General features: G+C 40.1%; 1 protein-coding gene across 1 annotated transcript in view; it reads right to left on the minus strand.

The window, feature by feature from the left end:
* LOC146557348 (NACHT, LRR and PYD domains-containing protein 3-like) overlaps nt 1-25,094 on the minus strand; it is a 193,094-nt gene that overhangs the window by 77,097 nt on the left and 90,903 nt on the right. Inside the window, exons 8-10 of the mRNA XM_085248399.1 lie at nt 24,459-24,542; nt 13,239-13,322; nt 5,283-5,366 (exon numbers count right to left, since the gene is read on the minus strand). Coding sequence (XP_085104525.1) covers nt 5,283-5,366; nt 13,239-13,322; nt 24,459-24,542 — 252 coding nt within the window. The remainder of the gene's footprint in view (nt 1-5,282; nt 5,367-13,238; nt 13,323-24,458; nt 24,543-25,094) is intronic.

A 25,094-nucleotide genomic window follows, 5' to 3' on the forward strand; every position in this document is an offset into this window, starting at 1 on the left:
TTTTAAAGAAGGTAGAAAATGATCTGGCTAGATGGAAATGTCTACCTATATCACTCATGGGAAGGGTTGCCGCTATAAAAATGATGGTCTTACCAAAAATAAATTATTTATTCTCAATGATCCCAACTAAACCGCCACAAGATTGGTTCAGATCTCTAGATTCATGTATGTCCAAATTCCTTTGGAAAAAAAAAACCCATGTATTAGCTTAAAAACACTACAAAAGACCAAGAATAAAGGAGGACTAGAACTGCCTAACTTTCAGCACTACTTCTTAGCCAACAGGCTTCAGTTTATCTCAGGATGGCTAAAACATACCCTCTTAGATGAACCTTGGCTAGATGTAGAACAAGCACTTTGCAATAATCTAGAGATCTCAGACCTACCATTTATCAGCTCAAACATCCAACGACATGAATGCTTTAAAAGCATCAACATCAGCTCTTCTCTGACAGCATGGTGGGAGTTTCTAAAATTAACGGCATCTTCATTAATCCCATGCAAACGTACACCTATCTGGAACAACCCTGACATATTACAAAACAATAATATGATAAACTTTTCAGATTGGAGTGGTAAAGGAATTAAATATTTAGAACATTTACTAGAAGGAACAGAATTGCTTTCATTTGACGGACTAGTTACACAATATGGGATCAACAAGAAAAGATTTTTAGAATATCAACAAATTAAATCCATAGTAAAAAAGAAATTTAAACCAGGTCAAGTTGAACTACAAACACCACCAAGTGTGGTTCAATTTCTTACTCTTAAAACCCCCAAATTACTATCCAAAATATACAGAATGCTTTCTAAAACAGATGAATCAATATCACTTCCTATTGCAAAATGGGAAGCGGATTTATCAGTTAACTTAGACCTAAACTTCTGGTCTCAGATTTGCTTAAAAACCTTTCATCTAATTAGAAATCCCAGTCTTCAATTAATTCAATACAAAATATTACATAGAGTGCACTATACAGGTCATCGGATGTTCAAGATGGGCTTTACGTCTAGCAATAACTGCTCACACTGCCAAACCAATTCACCGGACAATTATATCCACGCTCTTTGGTTCTGTCCACCAGTTCAGAAGTTTTGGCGCGAGATATGTGAAGACTTATCGAAGTGTCTGAAATGTAACATTCCAACTTCCCCCTTAGTGTGTTTGTTGGGCAGCTTAGATAATGTCACTTCAGAAAAGAAAATCGCCCATATGGTTTTCACTGCCCTATGCATAGCCAAGAAAACAGTCCTCATGAACTGGAAAAATAAAAATAATCTTAATTCTAACCAATATAGAAATTATCTATTAGATTACATTAGTCTTGATACAGCCTCTGCCACCACATTAGATCAATTGCTCTGGGCTCCTTTGATCAGCTCCATCACCTAGTGGGGGTGGGGGGGTCATAGTTTGGTCCCGCCTTCACTGTTGTGATTGGTGTGGGGGTAGGGACAGGCTTAGGGTGTCGGGGGGTTCCCCGGAGGCATCTTCCTTGGGGGGCTCAACCCGGGGTAGCGGTCATGTCCGGTTAGGGGCTCTGTTGGCTCTCAGGTGACTGTTTCCTCGCGGCTGCGTGCAGCGGGGCTAGGGGAGGGTCTGTGCTGACGGACGTGGGTTACTGATCTGGTAGCCTGGCTGCCCCTGGGTGGGTCCGGGATGGGCGTGAGGTTCTGGGGGCGCTCCGTCTCTGGGCTGGGGCCCTGGCCGGGCCTTGGGGGCTTGGGTCCTGGTTTGTGTGTTGCCGGGGTTGTGGGCAGGTGGGTGCATGGGGGCCCATCCCTGGCGCGGGGTGCCGCCGGTGCATCGAGCCGCCTGGGGGCTCTTCAACTGGTGGGGGAGATTGTCACATCTTGCAGGAGCTTTCCTCTCCTCAGGAACTCTCTGCAGGAGGGGGAGATACAGGAGAGGTGGAGGAAGATCTCAGCCTGGGCGTCTATTGTCTCATGTAGTCTGGAAGATGAATGGATGGTGGGGTGGGTGCAGTTTTCTCTGTGGTGGGGTTGGGTGGACTGTCCCGGGCCCTGTGGGGCCGGGAGGCGCTGCTGCACTGGGCCCCGGTCTGGATGGGCCTGGGCCCCCTTTCCCTGGCGGGTCGCGGAGTATGGGGGTGCCGACTGGGGTCAGCGCGGGAGCTGGCCCCAGGGAGGGGTCACTTGCCCCTCCCTTCCTTCCCTCCCCATCTCCAGCTGCCTCCCTCTTCCCGCTCCACCACAACCACCCACACATGCAACATGCAGGACCTTGGAGTAGGGGTATGTCACCAGGGTGCAGAGGAGGCTACCCCCCCCCCCCCCCCCCGTCCCCTTCTGGCTGCCTCTGCCTCAATTTTATCCCACAACTTAGACATTCACATTACTCACACTCTCATTAGACATACATATAGGATCTTGGGGGTGGGCACGATACACGGAATCCAAAGTACCATCAGGGTGTACACCTCACCCCTGGCGTCGTTGCCCACCTCTCAATTTTAAATACATGTAGACATTGAGGGCTAGCAGGAGGGACCATGCGCTTACCTGCTGCTCTCTGGCAGGTAGCTCCATGCCCTCCTGGGTTTTAAATGCACCTTAGAACAAACATGCATCAACACTACAATGAGCGGGTGGAGGGAGGTTTGGAGTCTTCTCTCACCCCCATTCTCTGCGGCCTGCTGGAGCGGGGGGGCTAGGAGGAGGAATTGGCCGTCCGACTGCGGTCTGGAGTGTGGGGCCTCCCTGCTGCTGCGGAGTCAGGGCGGTCTGCCTCCCCCCACCGCAGGGAAAAGGGTAACACCACCTGGGTCTGGGTGCAGTTCCCCCCTCCAGGGGCAAGGGTACCTAGACCCGGTTTGTAGAGTACGCTTGGGGAGTGTGATCGTGTGTACAGCGTCTCTTTATGTCTGTCTCCACGTTGGTTGAGTGTGGAGTAAGTGCATATGAGAGCATGAGGGTGGGAATGGATGTTTGTATATGTGTGTGCCTGTATGTCTGTGTCTATATGTCAGGTTGGGTGTCAGGCGCCACCTCTCTGGGGACATCTCAGGCCCTCCAAGGTTTGGAGGCCTATCTCCACCCACCACCACTTCCCCTGCCAGTGGCGGACTCCCTCAGACATCGGTGCGTTGGTGGTTCTTTGTGTCCGGGGATGGGCGTCCAGGTACACACCGGCTCACTCCTTGGCGGCCGCTTATTAGGGCCTGGAGCCTGGGGCTCGCTCGGGCCACTTCGGAGGTGGGGTGCCCCCGGCCTCTCGGCCTGGGGCTCGGTCACTCAGGCACGGCTGGCTGCCGGCGGAGCTCACGGGCGCGTCACTGCAACTCCCCCTGGCTTCTGCTCCGCGGCTGCTGAGTAAGCCCTCATCTGGGACTCTCCTCAGCTCTTTCTGGGACAGTGGTGCGGCTGCCCCTCTGTTAGTCTTCCTTGGTCTCTTGTGTTCTGGGGGCCTAAGGATGTATGGAGTTTTGATCTCCTCCATACCTGCTTCATGCCCTGGAGGACGGGGCTGTTTGTATATTCTATTACTCTTGTTCTCTTCTGCTTGTTTTCTTTTTCCTTTCTCAGCAGGTGATCCAGGTGATCGATATATGCATTTTTCTCCTTTTTTTTTTTTTTTCTCTGCCTGTTCTGTTGGTTTTTGTCTTTTGCCCTTCTCCCCTGTCCCTCTTCTCAGCTGTTTCTCTTTCCCTCTTTCTTTCTCCCCTTCTTTCCCCCAGTCAAGTCTGTCCCGTATTCAGTAAGTGAAAATAAAATAAACAATAAAAGGTGAATCAAATGGACCATTACGGCAAGGCTGGGATGGTCAATTTGGTAAAGTAAATCCGTTGGGCATCTTTCTTTGCCTTTAGACAACAATTCTGATGGCAAAAGAGCCAAACGGGACAGGCAAAAAAAAAAAAAAAGTTTATTTTTATGACATAGATTGGATCATGAGTGGGGAAACGGAGCATTTTTAGTTTTGTATAGTATTTTCACACATTTCATGTGTCAAAATAAAGGGGGAATTTAGGGTTTATTAATTTAATTGTTTAATAATTTAGGATCATTTTATGACTTTTGGGTTTTTTGGTCATTTGGATATGGTAAAACTGAAACTGTTATTTTATATTAAGGTTAAAGGATTAAAGTGAACTGAATCCTGTTTAGTAGATACGATGCCAGTGTTTTAAAGCTGTATACAAATCTTAGAGGGAAATTGTGGGACACGTTGACAAAAAGATATGCTTTGGGGAAAATTAGTGAGGGTTGAAGGAGTAGAACAGGTTTGATTTCTTTTTTGGATTTCTAGAAGAAGTGGTTATAATATAGGCTTACACATACAGATATTACATAGATTTATTTTTAGGATAAAGGGGAGAGCTTATAAGTAGAAATGATTTTTATACATATTGCATTTTGTGCCTTTAAAGGAGTTGTGGCTCAATTCGTCTCTTGAGGGTCACGCGCCTTTGGCTAGCGCTATGATTAACCAATCTACTGTGAGGATGATGTGAGTTATTAAAGGATTGCACACGCTTACAGACACAGAGTCCAGAAATACACATGAAAGTATTGATTCCAGGCAAAAGGCCTCAAATTCATTTAGCTTTTAACTGAACTTAAAGAAGGACCAAAGGAAGGAAAGCATGTATTTTGGTTACGTCTGATAAACTAGAATTAGAAGGTATTTTTACATTAAAATGGCAAAATGAAATAAAAAGGCTATACCAAAAACAGGTTATAACATAGGAAATGTGAGGTTAAAATGAAGTTAGTGTTAACACACAGGAGTTGTTTCTCTTATATGCTTAAACTTAATTGATTAAAGTGGTTGTTTTATTTTGGAGCTTTTAGTAGACTAGGCGCTTATAATGATTTTCTTGTTAAGAAAGAACCCACTCAGTACATATTTTCCCAACAGATATGAGCATCATGGACTGGTTCTTATATAGCGCTTTTCTATTCTATCTTCAGCACTCAAAGCCCATACCAAAACTTGTGCATTCACCCATTCACACCAGCACTTTGTTAACTGAGTGCTTTCTAACTAACATTCATACTCCGATGGATGCATTGGAGACCAACTTGGGGTTAGTGTCTTGCCCAAGGATATTTGGCATGCAGACTAAGGGGGGAGCCAGGAATCGAACCACCAACCTTCAGAACAGCAAATGACCAAGTATAATATTTCTATCTTTTAAGTTTCATCTTTTTTTTTCTTTTTTTTTTAATGAATCTTTATAAAAACCTGAGGATTTTTCAGGTCATATTTATCCGGGAAAACAAACATCTGAAGGAGCTCATTACAGTTCTCTTACCTCTGTGGTCTAAGTTCCTTATTGAACGTTGAACATCGGTATCTGGGCCCACTATTGGATCCTGTAGACCGAGCATGCTGACTGCTGCAGACAAAAACATGTTTTATTCAATGAGTGATAAATTCTTTGCTGAAAGTCATTGAAGCAGCTCTGATGTCACATCAGTCTATGCATATTAAAACAAAATAACAAAAAAAAACCCCAAAAAAGTATTACATTCTTTATGAATTAATAAACTAAAGCTGTTTTAATATTTTATTATATACACAATGTGTGAATGTGTGTGTGAATGGGTGGATGACTGGATGTGTAAAGCGCTTTGGGGTCCTTAGGGATTAGTAAAGCGCTATACAAATACAGGCCATTTACAATGCAAATGTGCTCATAACCAGTTGGCGCTCCGTGTTTGAGGTTCAAAAGCTTCGTCCAGGTATTCTCTGTACTGAATCTTGCAGGATAACATTGAGCACTTGAGGGTTCTTTTCTCTGTATGCTTACACACACATGGTAATGGTTAGAACAGTCTCTGGGTCAGGAAGTCAGAACAAGGTATCCTGAATTGGGCCTTAGAATCAGCAGAAGGATAATAGCAGATAGTCAAGGCTACGCAGGGTGTGTTTTTTGTTGTTGTTGTTGTTTGTGTGTGTGTGTGTGTTTGTCTGTGCCTTTCTGATTCAAAGTAAAGGAGCAGATAGGAGGTCGAGGGAGTGAGAGGAACTGAACGGGGAAGGATTCGTAGCAGACTGCCACATTCATGTTGGGAGACGATAGGCATAATAATGTTTGTCATTGTCACAGTATAAAAACTGTATGTCCATTTCAGGGTTTTTCTTTCTAGGAGGACAGATGGGTGCACTCACTGCAAGGTGCAGTCCTGTAACTTGTAACTTCAACTGCAAAGCAAATTCAATTTTTTTTAAAACTACAGATATTTCTTCTGAATTCCTTCTTTAAAAAAATGAACACGACACTACTTTCTCTAGCTTATCAGGGGAATCACAAAGGCATTCCCGACAACAAAAACTCTTTCATTCTTGAAGAAAGAAAAAACACAAATTGCCTTACTTTCAGAAAGTCATTTAAATGATTTGGAACACTCAAAACTAAAAAGAAGTTGGGCTGGCCAAGTTTTTTACTCATCCTATAATACAAAAAGTAGAGGAGTAGCCATCCTTATCCATCGTAATCTGCCTCTAACCATAGAAAAAGTCATAAAAGATAAGGAAGGACGCTACATTCTTATATGTGGTTTCTTATTTAGAGAATCTATCTCCATAGGATGTGTTTATGGTCCAAATTCAGAAGATGTCTTGTTTTCCCCCAATCTCTTAACCCATGTTTCAGCCATAGCTTCCCCATATTTGGTTTTGGGAGGTGACTTTAATTGTGTTCCTGATCCTAGGGTTGATAAATCTCCACCAGGGGGTGACTTGTCGCCAAAAAGCATTAGACTGATAGAGTTTTCTTCTGATCTAGAAATTTTTGATTCCTGGCGAGTAGCTCACCCCACAGATAGGGATTTCACTTTTTTTTCTTGCCCCCATCAGATTTTCTCAAGAATAGATTTGCGCCTGTCATCCAGGATGGTGTTGGATAGGATGGAAGAGTGCTCAATAAGTTCTTTTCCATTATCTGGTCATTCAGTAGTAAGTATAAATATTCACCCACCTTATTTTGAGCCATATTCCCACCGATGGAGGACAAATCCTTATTTATTGAGTAACCCCCTATTTATTGAGTATATCACTAAAGAGTGGAATGTTTTTATGACCATTAATATAACGGAAGATGTAAGCCCATCTTTATTGTGGGAAACTGCAAAAGCCTATCTTAGGGGTAGTATTATCTCATACACCACAGCGCAGAAAAAGGCTTCAATGTAAGAACAACTCAATTTAGTGCACATAATACAAAAACTAGAAGTGCAGTTTAAAATCTCCAGGTCCAAAACTATACTTAAGAAGTAGCCCGCTCAGCTTTAAATCAATTACTGACTAAAAGAGCAAAGGCAGCAATTTTCTTTGCTAAGCATAAATTATAAGAATCTGGGAACAAACCTGGCCGTCTCTTAGCAAAAATAGCAAAAGGCAGGACAGATACAAACGTCATACCATCACTGTTTGATAATAAACATGTCAAGCATTATAAAACAACGGATATCAATCAAATTATGAAGCAGTTCTATATGCACTTGTACTCATCAGAGTGTAGTAATACAGATGGGAAGATGTGGGAATTTCTAGAGAACGTGCCTGTTGTATCGTTATCAGAAAGTCACAGGAAAAAGTTAAAGAACCCTATGACAGAGGAGGAAGTGCGACTTGCTATTAACTCCCTTAACCTCCTAGGACCTGGCGTCCACATATGTGGACATCACACTTTGTGTTCTTTAGACCAAAATACTGAATTTTGCTCTACATGGGCCTAATATCCACTTACGAGGACATTATACTGCTACTGTTCTATCAAAATTTTAAACAAATATCCTCAAATGTAGCTCTTATTTTTCTTCAAAACAAAAATAAGGTTAAAAAAAAAAAACAAACATCTGGCAATTCTTTGTTTTTACATTCATCTGGCCCCAATATGCCCAAATATCAAAGACAAATTAAAAATGTATGCCGTGGAGGAGTTCAGGTCTTAGGAGGTTAAAGGTGGAAAAGCACCAGGGCCTGATGGTTTCTGCCCAGAGTTTTATAAAAAACTAAGTCATCTTCTTGCAGGACCATTGTTCATTCTTAAAAGGACTGTTTTAAGAATGAACAATTGCCCTCAAAACTCAGACCGGCAAATATTTTGTTAATTTGAAAGAAAAATAAATCACCAGATAGGTGTGAATCGTACAGACCGATCAGCCTCATCAATGTCGATCCTAAATTACTCTCCAAGCTATTAGTAAGGAGGCTAGAGGGCATTCTCACACTGCTTATAAACCCTGATCAAACAGGCTTTATTCAAAATCATTTCTCGTCTAATATTTGTAGACTATTAAATATTATACAATACTCGAATCAGACAAATTATAAATGTTATATCTTTAGATGCCAAAAGGGCATTTGACAGAATCGAGTGGACATATTTATTTAATGTATTAGAAAGATTTGGCTTAGGTGAGGGTTTTATTGCATGGATTAAAACTATCTACAAACTTCCAGAAGCTTGGACAATCATGTACAATCATCAGCGTTTCCACTGCAAAGAGGTACGAGGCAAGGCTGTCCCCTCTCCTCTTTGCATTAGTACTTGAACCTCTAGCTGAGGCCATTCGCCAGCACCAAGATGTGCATGGTATAACAGTGGGTGGAACAAATCATAAGATAGCATTGTATGCTGACGATATTTTGCTGTTCTTATCAAAACCAGAACAATCAATACCAGCAATTATGTCCACTATACATGAGTTCAGCTCTTTCTCTGGTTACAGAATTAATTTTGGGAAATCAGAGGTCATGCCGCTGGGTGATCAGATTAACTCTTTGCCAGATATTTCTAACCCCTTTTAATTGTCCCCCAGCGGCTTTACATACCTTGGGCTAAACATTCCACCAGTTCTTAAAGATTTATGGAAACTGAACTTATCACCCGTTATAATAAAAATTTAAAGAGATTTAGATAGATGGCAAAAATTGCCGCTTTCTCTTATGGGGCGCGTGAATTTAATCAAAATGAGTATTCTCCCGCGTTTATTATATCCCCTACAAATGCTGCCTTTACTGATCACCCAGAAAGTTTCTTGAGATATAAAAAAAGCCTTTTCAAAATTTATCTGGCGTGGCAAGAAACCTAGATTAAGGATTGGAACTTTACAACTGCCTATAGATAGGGGATGCTTAGGCTTACCAAATTTAATTTTTTATAATTGGGCATGTCATAGCGGTGTCTTATGGGAGTGGCTACATGCTTTTCTAAATTCTCACTCTCACCTAGACTCTTTGTCCACTTTACCTTATTCCCTTTGGAGTTTAGCTGTCTGTGACAAAAAAACAATATTACAAATGGGGATTAAGAATAACCCAATCATTTATAATACAATAAGGGTCTGGAGGGAAATGCGTAGAAGGTTGGGTAGAGAAGATTGCACTTCATTCTTGACTCCTTTACTGAGAAACAAAGACTTCGTTCCAGGAATGTCTCGCAGTATGTTTGATAAGTGGCATAAAAATGGATTAAGGGTAATTGGCGATTTGTATCAAAACAACACACTGATGAACTTTGAGCAATTGCAGTCAAATTTTAATATTCCTAGTAGAGATGGCACGATACCACTTTTTTATGTCCAATACCGATACCGATATCGTAAATTTGGATATGTGCCGATACCGAAATGAATCTGATATAGTGTGTTTTATAATCAATAAAACTGCTTTTTTTAATATCTTGCTGCTTTTTTGTAAGTTTGTATACTCAAGTTTTAACAAAAGGTCAAGGTCAAGGTCAAGGTCAGATTTATTTATATAGCACATTTCCAACAGCCGATGCTGCACAAAGTGCTTAACAATAACAATAAAATTAAAAACTACAGTGTAATACAATAATAACAATAGAAACAATAGAATAGAAGAATTGAAACAATACTAACTAATTCAGTACAATAATAACAATAGAAACAATAGAATAGAAGAATTGAAACAATACTAACTAATTCAGATAAATCCAAAATGCTTGGGTCATAATGTGTTAAAAGCCAGAGCGTAAAAGTGTGTCTTTAGTAAAGATTTAAATTGCTCAAGAGTTTGAGCAGATCTAATATTAAAGGGGAGACTATTCCAAAGTCTGGGACCTGCCACAGAGAAGGATCTATCACCACGAGATTTGAGGTTAGTCCGTGGAATGGACAACAATAGTTTTGAACTAGATCTCGTGGGTTTTCCTGGAGCATAGGCAGAGAGGAGCTCAGACAAGTAGGGGGGGGCTCGGGCGTTGAGTGACTTAAAAACAAAAAGTAAAAGTTTAAATTGGATCCTGTAGGGGACAGGGAGCCAGTGTAAAGAGGCTAAAATTGGGGTTATATGCTCTCTCCGTTTAGTACCGGTTAGCAGGCGAGCAGCACTAAAGCTATTCTGTTACACCTGTATGCAAAAAATACACTGCACCCAAAATATTTCATAGTTCAGCAATACTGATCAAGCTAATAAACTTAAACCTACTCCGTCATCCCTATTCTGGTATTTTAAAGAGTAAGCAACCTAACCAATCTGGTTCTAAAACTCAGAGAAAGAAAAATAGGAAACCCTCCACCTCATTATGCTTAATCGGCGTAATCAACTTTAATTTGATGCAGTGTGAAAAAAAAATGCACAGAAATCAATTATTTTTCAAGAATAATTAAATAGATTCAACATCTTTCTTCAACAGAACTGCAGACTGCACAGATGGTTCCTTCCCAAAGGAAAAAGTACTATAGCTTACTAGGGTATATTTGACTATATAATTACTATATACAGTAATGGACTTCTATACATTTTACATCAGATTAAAACTTTGGGTGTAAGATTCGGATAATTTTTATTAAAAGCTAGACATTTTAAATCAGAATAAGAGAGAAAAGTATGTCTTTGTGCCCCCCTTTTCCCTGTTAATGCCCTATCGGGCCCCCTTGGCTAAACTTTGCTAGATCCACCCCTGCACAGTTACCAGCCGTCAGCTACGTAGAAAAAGATCCTGGTGTAGAAAGTAATATTAAATAAATTCTAACAACATCTTACCAAGCTTAAACGTGCTGCTGTTGTTCAGTCGCTGGTTTCCTGTTTCTGGCGCGAAGTGGGCGATAAACAAGCAAGAGAGACGGACTCGCGACAGAAAAGCCGATCAGCTGATCATTAATCAGTTTCACGATTGAAGTAGCAGCAGGAGGGGGAGGGGGAGAAGAGGCAGTCGCTCCATACATCGGTTGTTAAGCTTAATGCGGGAATGCTTTACAAACATTCAGAGATGAACTTACAGACTTTCTTTACTTCTCTCTGGGATAACTTCCTCAGAGATGAAATGCCAGATTGGTAGCGAGGCTACAAATACACACAGCCGCTCTATCACCTGACTCACACTGCTCCGACGTGCTACAGTTATGAGCAGACTTATGCCATGTCGCAAGTTTTGTGAGGTGCTTTTTTTGATATTTAATGGATCGGATTACATTTTTTATTCCTTGATATCCGATCAAGTAATTTACGTCAGATACCGATACTTAATATCGGATCGGTCCATCTCTAATTCCTAGAGACCACTTTTTTGGCTTTCTCCAGGTTCGTACCTTTGTTCATTCTAAAATTCCACAGTCTTCAGAACTAGTTATATATGATGATATTGAGACATTTCTTATTAAGCGAAAAGACAGAACTCATTTTATCTCAGCCTTTTATTCTCTCCTATATACTCTCAGTAGCAACACATTGAGTGCTATTCATAAATAGGAGAGAGATCTTAATAATCAATATACCGAAGAGGAGTGGAAAGGAGCCATTAACATGGGTAGTTCCACTTTTACTTGCAACCGCTTGCGAGAAACCCAATACAAATCATACATCGCCTTTACATAGCTCCTAATGTCTTGCATAAGATTGCACCTCATATTTCCCATTTTTGTAGTACATGTCAAAATAGAAACTGACACTTTTTTTCATTACATTTTGGGAATGTAAATTAATCAAAAGATTTTGGAGCTCCATATCTCAAGAACTAAGTAATATTTTTAACAATCTGCATCAAAGGGACCCTAGGTATTTTCTTCTTGGCCTACCCTCAAAAGAAGTAACATTAAATCACTTGCAGCGCAAATTATGTGACAAATTATTTCTGCTAGCTAGGAAATGTATTCTCATTAATTGGGTTAAGGATAAACCTCCCTCTGTGACTTTGCAGTAAAGAGAATTATTTAAAGTTATTCCTCACAAAAGAACTGCTGTCTGTGAAAGTTCTCAGTCATCCACGTCATCGTCTTCAAGCAACTTAAAGAAGTCCAGACGCTTTTCTTTGCAAGCTCCTTTGACAAAAGAACTGCTGCTATTTTAGGAGGAAATGAGGGTCTCTTTCTCAATGTTTGGTCCCCTTTGCTTTCTAATTTGCCAAATGATTTGTCCCAATTGTTGAGGGGGGGTTGTTCCGATTAAGATGTTCTCAGTTAATAAATATGTGAAAGAATGGCTCGCTCACAGGACCTCAGGGAACTCCAGTCTCGTACTGTCATAGGATGCAGTCAGTCAGCTGTTAGAGGGTTTCTAATAACGTGGAAAAGATCTAACAACAGAAGCTCATCCGTGAAGTGTTAGGCCACGTAAAATCAAAGACTGGGGTCAGCTGATGCCCAGTGCAGAGAGGTTGCCAGTTTTCTGCAGAGTCAATCACTACAGGCCTCCAAACTTCACGTGGCCTTCAGATTATCTTAAGAGCAGAGCCTCATCGAATGGGTTTCCGTGGCAACCAACTGCTCTTCCCTGGGTCTCTTTGTGACCTCTCAGACTGATTAACAGCTTACTCTGAAAGATCAGACACAAAGTGCCATGAAAATTAGAGACAGCAGCTCTGTTCTTTAAAGAACCCACTCAGTACATATTTTCCCCACAGATATGAGCATCATGGAGTGGTTCTTATATAGCGCTTTTCTATTCTATCTTCAGCACTCAAAGCCCATACCAAAACGTGTGCATTCACCCATTCACACCAGCACTTTGTTAACTGAGTGCTTTCTAACTAACATTCATACTCCGATGGATGCATTGGAGACCAACTTGGGGTTAGTGTCTTGCCCAAGGATATTTGGCATGCAGACTAAGGGGGGAGCCAGGAATCGAACCACCAACCTTCAGAACAGCAAATGACCAAGTATAATATTTCTATCTTTTAAGTTTCATCTTTTTTTTCTTTTTTTTTAAATGAATCTTTATAAAAACCTGAGGATTTTTCAGGTCATATTTATCCGGGAAAACAAACATCTGAAGGAGCTCATTACAGTTCTCTTACCTCTGTGGTCTAAGTTCGTTATTGAACGTTGAACATCGGTATCTGGGCCCACTATTGGATCCTGTAGACCGAGCATAATGACCGCTGCAGACAAAAACATGTTTTATTCAATGAGTGATAAATTCTTTGCTGAAAGTCATTGAAGCAGCTCTGATGTCACATCAGTCTATGCATATTAAAACAAAATAACAAAAAAAAACCCCAAAAAAGTATTACATTCTTTATGAATTAATAAACTAAAGCTGTTTTAATATTTTATTATATACACAATGTGTGAATGTGTGTGTGAATGGGTGGATGACTGGATGTGTAAAGCGCTTTGGGGTCCTTAGGGATTAGTAAAGCGCTATACAAATACAGGCCATTTACAATGCAAATGTGCTCATAACCAGTTGGCGCTCCGTGTTTGAGGTTCAAAAGCTTCGTCCAGGTATTCTCTGTACTGAATCTTGCAGGATAACATTGAGCACTTGAGGGTTCTTTTCTCTGTATGCTTACACACACATGGTAATGGTTAGAACAGTCTCTGGGTCAGGAAGTCAGAACAAGGTATCCTGAATTGGGCCTTAGAATCAGCAGAAGGATAATAGCAGATAGTCAAGGCTACGCAGGGTGTGTTTTTTTTGTTGTTGTTGTTGTTTGTGTGTGTGTGTGTGTTTGTCTGTGCCTTTCTGATTCAAAGTAAAGGAGCAGATAGGAGGTCGAGGGAGTGAGAGGAACTGAACGGGGAAGGATTCGTAGCAGACTGCCACATTCATGTTGGGAGACGATAGGCATAATAATGTTTGTCATTGTCACAGTATAAAAACTGTATGTCCATTTCAGGGTTTTTCTTTCTAGGAGGACAGATGGGTGCACTCACTGCAAGGTGCAGTCCTGTAACTTGTAACTTCAACTGCAAAGCAAATTCAATTTTTTTTAAAACTACAGATATTTCTTCTGAATTCCTTCTTTAAAAAAATGAACACGACACTACTTTCTCTAGCTTATCAGGGGAATCACAAAGGCATTCCCGACAACAAAAACTCTTTCATTCTTGAAGAAAGAAAAAACACAAATTGCCTTACTTTCAGAAAGTCATTTAAATGATTTGGAACACTCAAAACTAAAAAGAAGTTGGGCTGGCCAAGTTTTTTACTCATCCTATAATACAAAAAGTAGAGGAGTAGCCATCCTTATCCATCGTAATCTGCCTCTAACCATAGAAAAAGTCATAAAAGATAAGGAAGGACGCTACATTCTTATATGCGGTTTCTTATTTAGAGAATCTATCTCCATAGGATGTGTTTATGGTCCAAATTCAGAAGATGTTTTGTTTTCCCCCAATCTCTTAACCCATGTTTCAGCCATAGCTTCCCCATATTTGGTTTTGGGAGGTGACTTTAATTGTGTTCCTGATCCTAGGGTTGATAAATCTCCACCAGGGGGTGACTTGTCGCCAAAAAGCATTAGACTGATAGAGTTTTCTTCTGATCTAGAAATTTTTGATTCCTGGCGAGTAGCTCACCCCACAGATAGGGATTTCACTTTTTTTTCTTGCCCCCATCAGATTTTCTCAAGAATAGATTTGCGCCTGTCATCCAGGATGGTGTTGGATAGGATTGAAGAGTGCTCAATAAGTTCTTTTCCATTATCTGGTCATTCAGTAGTAAGTATAAATATTCACCCACCTTATTTTGAGCCATATTCCCGCCGATGGAGGACAAATCCTTATTTATTGAGTAACCCCCTATTTATTGAGTATATCACTAAAGAGTGGAATGTTTTTATGACCATTAATATAACGGAAGATGTAAGCCCATCTTTATTGTGGGAAACTGCAAAAGCCTATCTTAGGGGTAGTATTATCTCATACACCACAGCGCAGAAAAAGGCTTCAATGTAAGAACAACTCAATTTAGTGCACATAATACAAAAACTAGAAGTGCAGTTTAAAATCTCCAGGTCCAAAACTATACTTAAGAAGTTAGAAGTAGCCCGCTCAGCTTTAAATCAATTACTGACTAAAAGAGCAAAGGCAGCAATTTTCTTTGCTAAGCATAAATTATAAGAATCTGGGAACAAACCTGGCCGTCTCTTAGCAAAAATAGCAAAAGGCAGGACAGATACAAACGTCATACCATCACTGTTTGATAATAAACATGTCAAGCATTATAAAACAACGGATATCAATCAAATTATGAAGCAGTTCTATATGCACTTGTACTCATCAGAGTGTAGTAATACAGATGGGAAGATGTGGGAATTTCTAGAGAACGTGCCTGTTGTATCGTTATCAGAAAGTCACAGGAAAAAGTTAAAGAACCCTATGACAGAGGAGGAAGTGCGACTTGCTATTAACTCCCTTAACCTCCTAGGACCTGGCGTCCACATATGTGGACATCACACTTTGTGTTCTTTAGACCAAAATACTGAATTTTGCTCTACATGGGCCTAATATCCACTTACGAGGACATTATACTGCTACTGTTCTATCAAAATTTTAAACAAATATCCTCAAATGTAGCTCTTATTTTTCTTCAAAACAAAAATAAGGTTAAAAAAAAAAAACAAACATCTGGCAATTCTTTGTTTTTACATTCATCTGGCCCCAATATGCCCAAATATCAAAGACAAATTAAAAATGTATGCCGTGGAGGAGTTCAGGTCTTAGGAGGTTAAAGGTGGAAAAGCACCAGGGCCTGATGGTTTCTGCCCAGAGTTTTATAAAAAACTAAGTCATCTTCTTGCAGGACCATTGTTCATTCTTAAAAGGACTGTTTTAAGAATGAACAATTGCCCTCAAAACTCAGACCGGCAAATATTTTGTTAATTTGAAAGAAAAATAAATCACCAGATAGGTGTGAATCGTACAGACCGATCAGCCTCATCAATGTCGATCCTAAATTACTCTCCAAGCTATTAGTAAGGAGGCTAGAGGGCATTCTCACACTGCTTATAAACCCTGATCAAACAGGCTTTATTCAAAATCATTTCTCGTCTAATATTTGTAGACTATTAAATATTATACAATACTCGAATCAGACAAATTATAAATGTTATATCTTTAGATGCCAAAAGGGCATTTGACAGAATCGAGTGGACATATTTATTTAATGTATTAGAAAGATTTGGCTTAGGTGAGGGTTTTATTGCATGGATTAAAACTATCTACAAACTTCCAGAAGCTTGGACAATCATGTACAATCATCAGCGTTTCCACTGCAAAGAGGTACGAGGCAAGGCTGTCCCCTCTCCTCTTTGCATTAGTACTTGAACCTCTAGCTGAGGCCATTCGCCAGCACCAAGATGTGCATGGTATAACAGTGGGTGGAACAAATCATAAGATAGCATTGTATGCTGACGATATTTTGCTGTTCTTATCAAAACCAGAACAATCAATACCAGCAATTATGTCCACTATACATGAGTTCAGCTCTTTCTCTGGTTACAGAATTAATTTTGGGAAATCAGAGGTCATGCCGCTGGGTGATCAGATTAACTCTTTGCCAGATATTTCTAACCCCTTTTAATTGTCCCCCAGCGGCTTTACATACCTTGGGCTAAACATTCCACCAGTTCTTAAAGATTTATGGAAACTGAACTTATCACCCGTTATAATAAAAATTTAAAGAGATTTAGATAGATGGCAAAAATTGCCGCTTTCTCTTATGGGGCGCGTGAATTTAATCAAAATGAGTATTCTCCCGCGTTTATTATATCCCCTACAAATGCTGCCTTTACTGATCACCCAGAAAGTTTCTTGAGATATAAAAAAAGCCTTTTCAAAATTTATCTGGCGTGGCAAGAAACCTAGATTAAGGATCGGAACTTTACAACTGCCTATAGATAGGGGATGCTTAGGCTTACCAAATTTAATTTTTTATAATTGGGCATGTCATAGCGGTGTCTTATGGGAGTGGCTACATGCTTTTCTAAATTCTCACTCTCACCTAGACTCTTTGTCCACTTTACCTTATTCCCTTTGGAGTTTAGCTGTCTGTGACAAAAAACAATATTACAAATGGGGATTAAGAATAACCCAATCATTTATAATACAATAAGGGTCTGGAGGGAAATGCGTAGAAGGTTGGGTAGAGAAGATTGCACTTCATTCTTGACTCCTTTACTGAGAAACAAAGACTTCGTTCCAGGAATGTCTCGCAGTATGTTCGATAAGTGGCATAAAAATGGATTAAGGGTAATTGGCGATTTGTATCAAAACAACACACTGATGAACTTTGAGCAATTGCAGTCAAATTTTAATATTCCTAGTAGAGATGGCACGATACCACTTTTTTATGTCCAATACCGATACCGATATCGTAAATTTGGATATGTGCCGATACCGAAATGAATCTGATATAGTGTGTTTTATAATCAATAAAACGGCTTTTTTTAATATCTTGCTGCTTTTTTGTAAGTTTGTATACTCAAGTTTTAACAAAACAAAAACACTAAAGCTATTCTGTTACACCTGTATGCAAAAAATACACTGCACCCAAAATATTTCATAGTTCAGCAATACTGATCAAGCTAATAAACTTAAACCTACTCCGTCATCCCTATTCTGGTATTTTAAAGAGTAAGCAACCTAACCAATCTGGTTCTAAAACTCAGAGAAAGAAAAATAGGAAACCCTCCACCTCATTATGCTTAATCGGCGTAATCAACTTTAATTTGATGCAGTGTGAAAAAAAAATGCACAGAAATCAATTATTTTTCAAGAATAATTAAATAGATTCAACATCTTTCTTCAACAGAACTGCAGACTGCACAGATGGTTCCTTCCCAAAGGAAAAAGTACTATAGCTTACTAGGGTATATTTGACTATATAATTACTATATACAGTAATGGACTTCTATACATTTTACATCAGATTAAAACTTTGGGTGTAAGATTCGGATAATTTTTATTAAAAGCTAGACATTTTAAATCAGAATAAGAGAGAAAAGTATGTCTTTGTGCCCCCCTTTTCCCTGTTAATGCCCTATCGGGCCCCCTTGGCTAAACTTTGCTAGATCCACCCCTGCACAGTTACCAGCCGTCAGCTACGTAGAAAAAGATCCTGGTGTAGAAAGTAATATTAAATAAATTCTAACAACATCTTACCAAGCTTAAACGTGCTGCTGTTGTTCAGTCGCTGGTTTCCTGTTTCTGGCGCGAAGTGGGCGATAAACAAGCAAGAGAGACGGACTCGCGACAGAAAAGCCGATCAGCTGATCATTAATCAGTTTCACGATTGAAGTAGCAGCAGGAGGGGGAGGGGGAGAAGAGGCAGTCGCTCCATACATCGGTTGTTAAGCTTAATGCGGGAATGCTTTACAAACATTCAGAGATGAACTTACAGACTTTCTTTACTTCTCTCTGGGATAACTTCCTCAGAGATGAAATGCCAGATTGGTAGCGAGGCTACAAATACACACAGCCGCTCTATCACCTGACTCACACTGCTCCGACGTGCTACAGTTATGAGCAGACTTATGCCATGTCGCAAGTTTTGTGAGGTGCTTTTTTTGATATTTAATGGATCGGATTACATTTTTTATTCCTTGATATCCGATCAAGTAATTTACGTCAGATACCGATACTTAATATCGGATCGGTCCATCTCTAATTCCTAGAGACCACTTTTTTGGCTTTCTCCAGGTTCGTACCTTTGTTCATTCTAAAATTCCACAGTCTTCAGAACTAGTTATATATGATGATATTGAGACATTTCTTATTAAGCGAAAAGACAGAACTCATTTTATCTCAGCCTTTTATTCTCTCCTATATACTCTCAGTAGCAACACATTGAGTGCTATTCATAAATAGGAGAGAGATCTTAATAATCAATATACCGAAGAGGAGTGGAAAGGAGCCATTAACATGGGTAGTTCCACTTTTACTTGCAACCGCTTGCGAGAAACCCAATACAAATCATACATCGCCTTTACATAGCTCCTAATGTCTTGCATAAGATTGCACCTCAATTCAATTCAATTCAATTCAATTTTATTTATATAGCGCCAAATCACAACAAAAGTCGCCTCAAGGCGCTTCATAGATACAGAGAAAAACCCAACAATCATATGACCCCCTATGAGCAAGCACTTTGGCGACAGTGGGAAGGAAAAACTCCCTTTTAACAGGAAGAAACCTCCGGCAGAACCAGGCTCAGGGAGGGGCGGCCATCTGCTGCGACCGGTTGGGGTGAGAGAAGGAAGACAGGATAAAGACATGCTGTGGAAGAGAGACAGAGGTTAATAACAGATATGATTCAATGCAGAGAGGTCTATTAATACATAGTGAGTGAGAAAGGTGACTGGAAAGGAAAAACTCAATGCATCATGGGAATCCCCCGGCAGCCTACATCTATTGCAGCATAACAAAGGGAGGATTCAGGGTCACCTGGTCCAGCCCTAACTATATGCTTTAGAAAAAAGGAAAGTTTTAAGCCTAATCTTAAAAGTAGAGATAGTGTCTGTCTCCCGAATCCAAACTGGAAGCTGGTTCCACAGAAGAGGGGCCTGAAAACTGAAGGCTCTCCCTCCCATTCTACTTTTAAATACTCTAGGAACAACAAGTAGGCCTGCAGAGCGAGAGCGGAGCGCTCTAATAGGGTGATATGGTACTACAAGGTCATTAAGATAAGATGGGGCCTGATTATTTAAGACCTTGTATGTGAGGAGCAGGATTTTGAATTCAATTCTGGATTTAACAGGAAGCCAATGAAGGGAAGCCAAAACAGGAGAAATATGCTCTCTCTTTCTAGTCCCTGTCAGGACTCTTGCTGCAGCATTTTGGATTAGCTGAAGGCTTTTCAGTGAGTTTTTTGGACATCCTGATAATAATGAATTACAGTAGTCCAGCCTGGAAGTAATAAATGCATGAACTAGTTTTTCAGCGTCACTCTGAGACAGGATATTTCTAATTTTAGAGATGTTGCACAAATGGAAGAAAGCAGTCTTACATATTTGTTTAATATGTGCGTTGAAGGACATGTCCTGGTCAAAAATGACTCCAAGGTTCCTCACCGCGTTACTGGAGGCCAAGGTAATGCCATCCAGAGTAAGAATCTGATTAGATACCATATTTCTAAGATTTTCAGGGCCGAGTACAATAACCTCAGTTTTATCTGAATTAAGAAGCAGAAAGTTAGCGGCCATCCAGGTCTTTATGTCTTTAAGACATTCCTGCAGTTTAACTAATTGGTGTGTGTTATCTGGCTTCATGGACAGATAGAGCTGGGTGTCATCTGCATAGCAGTGAAAATGTATGCTATGTCTTCTAATGATACTGCCTAAGGGAAGCATGTATAATGTAAACAGAATTGGTCCTAGCACTGAACCCTGTGGAACTCCATAATTAACCTCAGTGTGTGAAGAGGACTCTCCATTTACATGCACGAATTGGAGTCTATTAGATAGATATGATACAAACCACTGCAGCGCAGTACTTGTAATACCTACAGCATGTTCTAATCGCTCTAATAGGATATTATGATCAACAGTATCGAACGCTGCACTGAGGTCTAGCAGGACAAGCACAGAGATGAGTCCACTGTCAGAGGCCATAAGAAGATCATTTGCAACCTTCACTAAAGCTGTTTCTGTGCTGTGCTGAGCTCTGAAACCTGACTGAAACTCTTCAAATAAACCATTCCTCTGCAGATGATCTGTTAGCTGTTTGACAACTACTCTTTCAAGGATTTTTGATATGAAAGGAAGGTTGGAGATTGGCCTATAATTAGCTAAGACTGCTGGGTCTAGAGATGGCTTTTTGAGTAAAGGTTTAACTACAGCCAGCTTGAAGGCCTGTGGTACATAGCCGATTATTAGAGATAGGTTGATCATATTTAAGATCGAAGAATTAATTAATGGCAGGACTTCTTTGAGCAGTTTTGTAGGAATGGGGTCTAAAAGACACGTTGATGGTTTGGAGGAAGTAATTATTGAAGTTAACTCAGAAAGATCAATTGGAGAAAAAGAGTCTAACTTAATATCAATGGTACTAAGAGTAGCTGTAGATAATATTACATCTGTGGGATGATTATTGGTAATTTTTTCTCTAATGATAAAAATTTTATTTGTGAAGAAGTTCATGAAGTCATTACTAGTTAACGTTAAAGGGATGGTTGGCTCAAAAGAGCTCTGACTTTTTGTCAGCCTGGCTACAGTGCTGAAGAGAAACCTAGGGTTGTTCTTATTTTCTTCAATCAGTGATGAATAGTAAGATGTTCTGGCTTTGCGGAGGGCTTTCTTATAAAGCAGCAAACTATTTCTCCAGGCTAAATGATGATCCTCTAGATTTGTGACACGCCATTTCCTCTCCAGATTACGAGTCATCTGCTTTAGGGTACGTGTTTGAGAATTATACCACGGAGTCAGGTACTTCTGATTTGAGGCCTTAGTTTTCACAGGAGCTACAGTATCCAGAGTCGTACGTAGTGAGGAGGTGAAATTATTAACAAGATAATCGACCTCTGTTGGGGTAGCGTTCAGATAGCTGCTTTGCTCTGTGTTGGTACAGGGCATTGGAGATGATAACAGTGGGTGGATTATATTCTTAAACTTAGTTACAGTGCTTTCAGAAAGACATCTACTTTGATAAAGTCTACTCTTCACCGCTGTGTAATCAATTATTGTAAATGTAAATGTTATCAGGAAATGATCAGACAGGAGAGGGTTTTCAGGAAACACTGTTAAATGTTCAGTTTCTATGCCATATGTTAAAACAAGATCTAGAGTGTGATTAAAGTGGTGGGTGGGTTCTTTTACATTTTGAGAGAAACCAATTGAGTCTAATAACAGATTAAATGCCATGTTGAGGCTGTCATTTTTAGCATCTACATGGATGTTAAAATCACCCACAATAATTATTTTATCTGAGCTCAGAACTAAATTAGATATAAAGTCTGAGAAATCAGACAGAAACTCTGTGTAAGGCCCAGGTGGACGATAGATGATAACAAGTAAGACTGGTTTCTGAGTTTCACAGCTGGGGTGGACAATGTTAAGCATCAGGCTTTCAAATGAATTAAAAGTCTGTCTTGGTCTTTCATTAATTAATAGGCTGGTGTGAAAAATTGCTGCCACACCGCCCCCTCGGCCTGTGCTTCGAGATTTCTGGTAGTTAGAATGGCTCGGGGGTGTTGATTCATTTAAACTAACATAATCATCCTGCTGCAACCAGGTTTCTGTAAGGCAGAGTAAATCAATTTGTTGATCAATTATTAAGTCATGTACTAACAGAGACTTGGAGGAGAGAGACCTAATATTTAATAATCCACATTTCACTGTTTTACTCTTTGGTTCAGATGTGGATACTGTATTGTTCTTTCTTTGTGATTGTTTATGTTTAAGTTGTTTGTTGCTGGTTTTTAGTTTGTTTTTTGTCTTTTTGGAAGCTGACACAGTCTCTATGGAGATGGGTTTTTGGGGGGGTAGCAGGAGGAGAGAAGCTGCAGAGAAGCGTGTAAGACTGCAACTCTGCTTCCTGGTCCCAACTCTGGATAGTCATATTTTGGGGGGTTTAATAAATTTGTCCATATTTCTAGAAATGAGAGCTGCTCCATCCAAAGTGGGATGGATGCCGTCTCTCCTAACAAGACCAGGTTTCCTCCAGAAGGTTTGCCAATTATCTATGAAGCCCACATCGTTTCTGGGACACCACTCAGACAGCCAGCAATTTAAGGAGAACATGCGGCTAAACATGTCACTCCTGGTCTGATTGGGGAGGGGACCAGAGAAAACTACAGAGTCCGACATTGTTTTGGCAAAGTTGCACACCGATTCAATATTGATTTTAGTGACCTCCGATTGGCGTAACCGGGTGTCATTACTGCCGACGTGAATTATGATATTTCATATTTCCCATTTTTGTAGTACATGTCAAAATAGAAACTGACACTTTTTTTCATTACATTTTGGGAATGTAAATTAATCAAAAGATTTTGGAGCTCCATATCTCAAGAACTAAGTAATATTTTTAACAATCTGCATCAAAGGGACCCTAGGTATTTTCTTCTTGGCCTACCCTCAAAAGAAGTAACATTAAATCACTTGCAGCGCAAATTATGTGACAAATTATTTCTGCTAGCTAGGAAATGTATTCTCATTAATTGGGTTAAGGATAAACCTCCCTCTGTGACTTTGCAGTAAAGAGAATTATTTAAAGTTATTCCTCACAAAAGAACTGCTGTCTGTGAAAGTTCTCAGTCATCCACGTCATCGTCTTCAAGCAACTTAAAGAAGTCCAGACGCTTTTCTTTGCAAGCTCCTTTGACAAAAGAACTGCTGCTATTTTAGGAGGAAATGAGGGTCTCTTTCTCAATGTTTGGTCCCCTTTGCTTTCTAATTTGCCAAATGATTTGTCCCAATTGTTGAGGGGGGGTTGTTCCGATTAAGATGTTCTCAGTTAATAAATATGTGAAAGAATGGCTCGCTCACAGGACCTCAGGGAACTCCAGTCTCGTACTGTCATAGGATGCAGTCAGTCAGCTGTTAGAGGGTTTCTAATAACGTGGAAAAGATCTAACAACAGAAGCTCATCCGTGAAGTGTTAGGCCACGTAAAATCAAAGACTGGGGTCAGCTGATGCCCAGTGCAGAGAGGTTGCCAGTTTTCTGCAGAGTCAATCACTACAGGCCTCCAAACTTCACGTGGCCTTCAGATTATCTTAAGAGCAGAGCCTCATCGAATGGGTTTCCGTGGCAACCAACTGCTCTTCCCTGGGTCTCTTTGTGACCTCTCAGACTGATTAACAGCTTACTCTGAAAGATCAGACACAAAGTGCCATGAAAATTAGAGACAGCAGCTCTGTTCTTTAAAGAACCCACTCAGTACATATTTTCCCCACAGATATGAGCATCATGGAGTGGTTCTTATATAGCGCTTTTCTATTCTATCTTCAGCACTCAAAGCCCATACCAAAACGTGTGCATTCACCCATTCACACCAGCACTTTGTTAACTGAGTGCTTTCTAACTAACATTCATACTCCGATGGATGCATTGGAGACCAACTTGGGGTTAGTGTCTTGCCCAAGGATATTTGGCATGCAGACTAAGGGGGGAGCCAGGAATCGAACCACCAACCTTCAGAACAGCAAATGACCAAGTATAATATTTCTATCTTTTAAGTTTCATCTTTTTTTTCTTTTTTTTTAAATGAATCTTTATAAAAACCTGAGGATTTTTCAGGTCATATTTATCCGGGAAAACAAACATCTGAAGGAGCTCATTACAGTTCTCTTACCTCTGTGGTCTAAGTTCGTTATTGAACGTTGAACATCGGTATCTGGGCCCACTATTGGATCCTGTAGACCGAGCATAATGACCGCTGCAGACAAAAACATGTTTTATTCAATGAGTGATAAATTCTTTGCTGAAAGTCATTGAAGCAGCTCTGATGTCACATCAGTCTATGCATATTAAAACAAAATAACAAAAAAAACCCCCAAAAAAGTATTACATTCTTTATGAATTAATAAACTAAAGCTGTTTTAATATTTTATTATATACACAATGTGTGAATGTGTGTGTGAATGGGTGGATGACTGGATGTGTAAAGCGCTTTGGGGTCCTTAGGGATTAGTAAAGCGCTATACAAATACAGGCCATTTACAATGCAAATGTGCTCATAACCAGTTGGCGCTCCGTGTTTGAGGTTCAAAAGCTTCGTCCAGGTATTCTCTGTACTGAATCTTGCAGGATAACATTGAGCACTTGAGGGTTCTTTTCTCTGTATGCTTACACACACATGGTAATGGTTAGAACAGTCTCTGGGTCAGGAAGTCAGAACAAGGTATCCTGAATTGGGCCTTAGAATCAGCAGAAGGATAATAGCAGATAGTCAAGGCTACGCAGGGTGTGTTTTTTTTGTTGTTGTTGT

The sequence above is a fragment of the Mchenga conophoros genome, linkage group LG16, assembly GCF_057382185.1.
Source record: "Mchenga conophoros isolate Kocher_MC1m ecotype Shallow Benthic linkage group LG16, M_conophoros_male_GT1.1, whole genome shotgun sequence".
In the NCBI taxonomy this organism is placed as follows: domain Eukaryota; kingdom Metazoa; phylum Chordata; class Actinopteri; order Cichliformes; family Cichlidae; genus Mchenga; species Mchenga conophoros.